This window comes from Quercus lobata, chromosome 2 (assembly GCF_001633185.2).
Source record: "Quercus lobata isolate SW786 chromosome 2, ValleyOak3.0 Primary Assembly, whole genome shotgun sequence".
Lineage (NCBI taxonomy): Eukaryota > Viridiplantae > Streptophyta > Magnoliopsida > Fagales > Fagaceae > Quercus > Quercus lobata.
Genome location: NC_044905.1, coordinates 63,176,730 through 63,183,710, shown reverse-complemented (window position 1 = coordinate 63,183,710; position 6,981 = coordinate 63,176,730). Strand labels below are relative to the sequence as shown.

General features: G+C 32.3%; 1 protein-coding gene across 1 annotated transcript; it reads right to left on the bottom strand.

Moving 5' to 3' along the window:
- Positions 1 to 917: 917 nt before the first annotated feature.
- On the bottom strand, positions 918 to 1,325 carry LOC115968168 (sufE-like protein 1, chloroplastic/mitochondrial). Its single transcript, XM_031087477.1, has one exon. It carries the CDS (start codon positions 1,323 to 1,325, stop codon positions 918 to 920), a length of 408 nt encoding a protein of 135 aa, XP_030943337.1.
- Positions 1,326 to 6,981: the final 5,656 nt, after the last annotated feature.

The following is a 6,981-nucleotide window of genomic DNA, read 5'->3' as shown; positions in this document are numbered from 1 at the left end:
TCAATCCATATTTAATTGTCTTTCCCCATTTGATTTTAAATTCGAATTCAGAACTTAAATGGAAGACTTAGCGAATATGATTGATTATCTTCATTAAAACTCAATCTTACCAAATTAACAAGTCAAATTCGAGTTCAAATTCAAACAGATATTTTTATTTTTTTGAGGACAATTTTTTTTATTTCTTTTTCATTTTCCTTTTCCAAAATTTTTCTTTGATTTTTGGGATAATTACACTTTACCCATTTGTAGTTTACCTCTAATTTGATGTGCCTACCCGTGATTTAACTTTTGACATTTTACCCACTTGTGATTCCCACTGTTACTGTGCCGTAACCCACCTCTCCCTCAGCCGTTACTCTAACACAGAATATGTAAAAAACAAAAGCTTTTTTAGATCAAAACACAGTAACGGCTGCTCCGATTTGATCTGTTAATTTTTTCAATCTCAGATTTGATCTGTTAAAAATGGTTGTAAAGTTTAAATTATAGATCTACTTTATAGGTTTCTACATGGGTCTCGTTTGGATGATGAGAAAATGTAGGAAATGGAAAGGATTTGAATGTCAAAGTTTCCATTTTTATAGATGGGATCAAAGAATTTCCATTTTTGGGATTTGATAAAATGGATAGCTTATCTCAACCGAGCTAGGTTTTAGGATTTGGCTCGGTTTGATTTGTGAGATCTTCGTTTCCTGTGGATATGGATGGAGCTGAAGGAAAAAGATACATTTTTCGATATATTTTTTTCCTTCATTTTCTCAACAGCCAAATAGGGGCTTGATCTATCTTTTGATGGGGAGATCCAGTTGATGCTTTCCATTTTTTGTATTTAGCTTATAAGTCATCAATAGACTTCAACTTCCATTAACTTTAGAAGGTGTTTTTGCCACAATGGACAATGCGTGTAGTCCACTCTATAACTCATCTTGCAACAAACCATAAACAAGCCTGTGCCTCTTAACCAAACTTTTCCCTTCAAACTCCTTAGACACAACTTTTACATTAAAATGTGTCTCCCCATCACTTCCTCTAATAGCAGCATGCCCGACATGCTGATAAGAGATATCTTCCACCTCTATGGCCACTGGACTAAGCTCCCTCTCCAATTTCTCCTTTATTCTCGTCCCTCTACTCCCCAAACCACCTAAATTCGAACTTTGAACCGGGTTTCTTTCTCCACCCACCTCAGAATCCAATTCAACATTCACAGTTCCATCTCTGCTATCTACTTTCAACCCCGAATTTGATATCCCAATAGGAGTTTCTTCAACACCCAGATCAGAATTCGATCCAAAGTTCACATTTTCAACACTGCCATCCATTTTCAACCCCGAATTCTCACCCTTTTTGGCTTCCACTGCCAACTAAAGCGCCTTCTTCTGCATCAACCTCAACATATTCTATATTTGCCTGATGAATTAAAGACGAGATGGGAGTGAGTGAGTTTTGGGAGTGAGTGTGTTTTAATCTGAAAAGGCTTTTGTTTTTTACATATTCTGTGTTAGAGTAACGGCTGAGGGAGAGGTGGGTTACGGCACAGTAATGGTGGAAATCACAGGTGGGTAAAGTGTCAAAATTTAAACCACGGGTAGGCACATCAAATTAGAGGTAAACCACAGGTGGGTAAAGTGTAATTATCCCTTAATTTTTTATTGGGTATGATATTGGAGCTGGTTTTGTTTGATTTTTACACGTAAATCACACATGTATTTGCTTTACCCAATCTAACTTTTAATACATTGGAAATGCAAATTCAGTAGGTTTTCTTAAGCCAGTCAATGTATTATACAATTAACTGTTTTCGTTGATATCTCTTTCTGTGCTCGTTTTTTCCTTTTTCATCAAGTAGGCTTTTTGAGTGGGAAATGTGCACGTAGATTTATTAAATTTTTCCGTATTAAAATTATACTCCATGATGTTTTCTCTTCCTATGGTAGCAATTTATTACTTATCGTTCACCCAAAAAAAAAAAAATTATTACTTATCATGCATTTTATATTTTCTTTCTTCTTGTATATTTTTTTACAAAATTTAGTTACAAAATTGGTTGTAGTTTTAGGTCAGAACTTTATTCAATATCTTTTTATTGGAGGTGAATTTTGATAAATCCATGAGCGCTATGGCCAAGTCTCACAAAATCTCTCATTAAAAACCGTAACAAAATTATTTTAAGTCAAGTCATAATCTGAATCAAACACAAACCACCCCTAAGTCAGCAGTTACTTCATTTCACGGGCCACAACAAAATATGCCACACCACCAGCCTATGTCATATTCGCCATTTAATTTTAAATCACCCATGTTTTTGACCCCAGGCCCAGGATCCTCATAGAGACTTGACACCAGCACTATTCAGATCCCTCTTCTCCATAAACATCTCTAACGTACACCCAAACAAGACCATGGATTCAGTCCACAATCCTAAAGTTTTCAAATGCAGTTCAATTACTTTCCCTTTAGAAAAACAAAGTAAAAGCCCATACTCAGAAAAGAAAAAGAAAAAAAAAAAACCATTGTTCTCGTCTAACCAAGCCAAGACATGGGCTGACTTGATATCTAATGAAGAGAGACCCAAAAAAATTTCTAGGACTTCTGTTTTTTTAAACAAAGCCCAATACTTCTTCAAAAACAATGTCAAGACCAGAACCCAATGTGATTTCTTTTATCCAAGCAAGCAAATTTAGTTTAAGTAACAGTTGCAACATCAGCTTGTTTAGAAACAGATTTCACAATTCACATCCCATTTTTGAAATTTTGCTAAGCAAAATCCAGAGATCTTGTACGTTTGATTTTCTCAAAATTTGTTTTTTTTTTTTTTTCTTTTTCACTTGTTTACTATTGTATCTATCGCTTTATCTTATCTAAAGAAGTAGTACACTTTCCCATCTCCCTTGTATGTTTTTCAAAATAATAATAATTAAATAGTAACATTTGTTCACATAACAAATAGGAGTCAAACTTGCATTACAAGCTACTTGGAAATACAAAATATCCAACAGAGGGAGGGGATTTGAGTTGAGAGAAAAAAAAGGATATTAGTCATGGAGGGAGAAATATGATTTGAGAGAATGAATTTTGATCGATTTGGGAGAAGGCTTGAACACCGTCATTTTTGGTTTTTGACCTATAGACTATACGACACCGTTTGGATAATCTGGTTTTATTTATTTATTTTTAATTTGCTTTAAAAATAATAATAATAATAATAATAAGAGAAAATTAGGATATTCCGTTCTCTGCTTGACCTATGCTCGACTCTCGCTCGAGGGGGCTTGGCATTGGCAAGGTGCCAATATACACAATCAGCCTTCTCTGTTTGTCAAACAAACTATTGCATGCCCAGTGGTCTTGCTCTAGCACGCTCGAGCAAGCCACTAAAATTTCCAATTTTAACTTTTATTTTTCTCCATTTTTCTACTTTCCAAAATACTACTATTATTTACGCATATTACAACCTGCACTTTATATACATTTATGTACAATACATGATTTCATTGGAAGTTTAATATGCCTAGATAGTAGATATTGAAATTCAATGAAACTATTTCTGGTAAAATTGATGGTATGATTCATGCTTTTTTTCTTTTAATCATCTGAAAAGTTTTGCGTATCAGATGATGCTTGATACTGGTCTCTAAATTCTACCGACTTTAAGATCAGTAGAATCTGTTGAATATCGGTCATTGATGACCTGACCCTGACCTTGACTTGGACTACGTCTAGACGTTTCTTTTCTTTTTCTTCTTCATTTTGAAACCGTCTACACGTTTCAAAAAGTTCTACAATGCATTCTAAAGCCTAAAGCAAGAATCTACCAAACCTTGTCAATTGAAGCCGCTGCATGCAATTCTACTAAGAAAACTGTCAACACTTTTTTCCACCCAACTACTAACATGTTCTGGATTCAAGTTCCTCCTAAATAATTTTGTGTTTCTTGCTTCGAATTGAAATCCAGATTCACTGCTAGTCTGCTATTAAGGATGGGCATCATATATATCTCCTAAATTCGAAGGGCAGGCATTAGAATAAAATTTTGTAAAGTTAATTTTCAGTTCAAATTTAATAAAATAAAAACCCATATTAAGTTAAAAGATATTGAGCTCTATACAACTTTAGTCCTGGGGTATAAGTAAAGTAATTAATCCTAATTTTGCTTTTATTTTTATTTATGGTTAATCTTAATTTTACTTGAGTGTTACCAAAGTAATTAATTATAATTATATTTGTAATGCGAGTATTGCAATTCTAGATTCAACAAAGGTAAGGACACAATAAAAATTCACAAAAATCTTTTAATGGCCTATATGTGAGGTGGTAAGCTACTTTAATAGTGTTGCAAAATTGCTGTTGTGAAGTTAAAAATGACTCTTCTAGATTAGTCTAGAATTCATTCTATAAAAAAATAATAATAATAATAATAAAGGTTAGTGAATAAGTATATCCACCATAAGTCTATAAGAATGTCAGGGGTATTTCTCTCTTGTACGAATCTTGTTAAAAAATTAAAAAATAGTTAGGGGGTATTTGATGTGACTTCCTTACTTAAATATTATCATAGAAGCGTCTTAACCACTCTTGAGGTAGACCTCTTAACGTGTAATGTGTAATGTGTATGCAATTTCTACACCGTATAAACAATACAACATTTCAAATTTTCTTACACGTTATAGGTCTGGTCCAAAAAACATAAAGTAAATAAAAAAGGTGTCATGCTTACCCATTTCTTTTAAATAAATTAAAAAAGAAAAGAAAAGAAAAACTCAAAAGACGACGCTTCTTTTTTGTTTTTTGGTTGTTGCTTGAAACCAAAATTGAATATCAATGTAATACAAGTCTCGTTAATGGGTGTTTTTAGGGCATTTATTAATGAACTATTTAAAAAAAAATTTTATACAACTTTCATATGAAATATAAAAAAACTAACATTAATATCTATTTTTTTTTTCTTTTCTCATAAAAAATTTTAACAAATATTTCATAAAATAATGTCCTTAGAACATCTTCTTCTTGTTCAAAATATCTTCCACTTCTTCTTTCATTTTTTTCTTTTCCCCTTTTTTTTAATAGGAATTCCACTTACTAAACAAATTATGTCCATGTACGCAATGAAGTGTCAAGACCCCCACCCTCTCCTTTATTTATTTATTTGGAGAGTTTATGATGCTTTTATATTGGATCCAGCTCCTCTCCAATGGGCCATAACTTATCTTGGAATGATCTACCAATCATAGCTGCTTTAAAACAAAACAAAACAAAATAGGTTAAATTGCAAATTGTATCCTCTAATTTTATCTAGAATTCAAGTTAATCATCTAACTCCACTTTCATTCAATTCAGCCTTCTAACTTTATTTTTTGTTCAATTCAATCCCCCCCCCCCCCCTCCCACTTCTAGTCATCGTCAAAATTGCGCTATTAATTTTTGACTTTGTTCAATACAAAACTACAACATTTTAGTTTCTTTTCACAAAAAGCAAAAATGAGATAACCAATCTAATCTTTCACTAAGATTTCAAACAGCTATCCCAAATTTAAGTTGATTCTATTTCGCCTCAAAGAAACATTAAAGTATTGCATGCATTTTTTTAAAAAGAGTGGGTTCAAAATTCTTCCAAGAATTCTTTACCGAGGAAGAGGAGTTTATTTCTTTGATCTTCCCAAGAACTTCCTTTACTTTGTGAAGGTTATATCGAAAGCGAGTTTGGTATTTGGATATTATTTTCATCAATGGTCTATCCAATCATGAATGATTGATTATGAGACCTTGAAAATGGTCCTTATTCATTTATATATATATATATATATATATACACTAAAAATGGTCCTTATTCTTAAATTAACAAAGAGATAACAAAAAAATTCGTTCATTTTTATTAAGTATTCAACTTTCTTATTAGAGTTCCCTCTAGGGGCTAGGGATGGCTTGAATCCAATTTCAACAATAATGAATATAAGTGCAATTGAAATTCCTAGGGAGTTACACATTTGTGTATTGATAAGACCATTCATTCTTTCTTGAAGCTCGATCTCTCCCATAACCAAGATAAACCATGAACCAATTGTTTTCCAACAACCCCAACTTTTAAAACATCCTATTCTCCACCAAAAATTATATTCTTCAATAATTCATTTTTTAAGGGCAAGTACAATTAAATGTTTGACCGGATCACACATGGGAGTGACAGGACAACAAGCCCAAAGCATTTGTACATAATACATAGTTCAAGACATGGAACTCTTTTAGTTCTTCCTATTGTATTGGCTCAATTTATTCAATACAAAACTACATTGTTTTGGGAATCCTGAACGGCTCAATTTTGATGATGATGATTAATGAAAGGACTGAATTGAACAAAGTTGAAAGTTAGATGACTGAATTGGATGAAGATGAAATTAGAGAACTGAATTGAATTTTAGACAAAGTTAAAGTGTACAATTTGTAATTTTACCAAAAAATTATGTCTAAACAAATTATTTTTTGGCTTAGCATTTTTTTTGTTGATGTTCAACTGTTTGATCACAAAGTGCATGAATTAATTTGAAATCATCATTTGATTTAAATCATTAGAAATCAATACTCCATGGTTAAGGGGTAATTGTATCCATTCCAGAGTGCTTATGATGTCATGTAATTTAAACTCTCATTCCATAGAATATAGTTTTTTAAAAAATTGTTTTAAACTGGTTTAAAGGAAGTCTCTAAGTCATTATACTGGTAATTTAGATGATTTTGGCTAATGAGTGGATGTCATTAGCCATTAGAAGAACATGTTATATTTATGTGTGTGTCTGTTTTGTGGGGGTAGAAAGTGTTTAATAAATAAAACTTATCTGGTCATTATTAATATTGGTTAGTTCCTAAAGCCATATGGAGAAGTGGCATAGTTGGAAGCTTTTGTAACTCATCATACTTAGGACTACAAGTTTAAAAATTATGGTGAGTAATAACAAGTTTTATTAGTGCCTAGGTGATCCAAAA

What these genes read in the sequence shown, in the direction of transcription:
- LOC115968168 (XM_031087477.1), bottom strand. Translation starts at nt 1,325, where the DNA reads ATGGATGGCAGTGTTGAAAATGTGAACTTTGGATCGAATTCTGATCTG.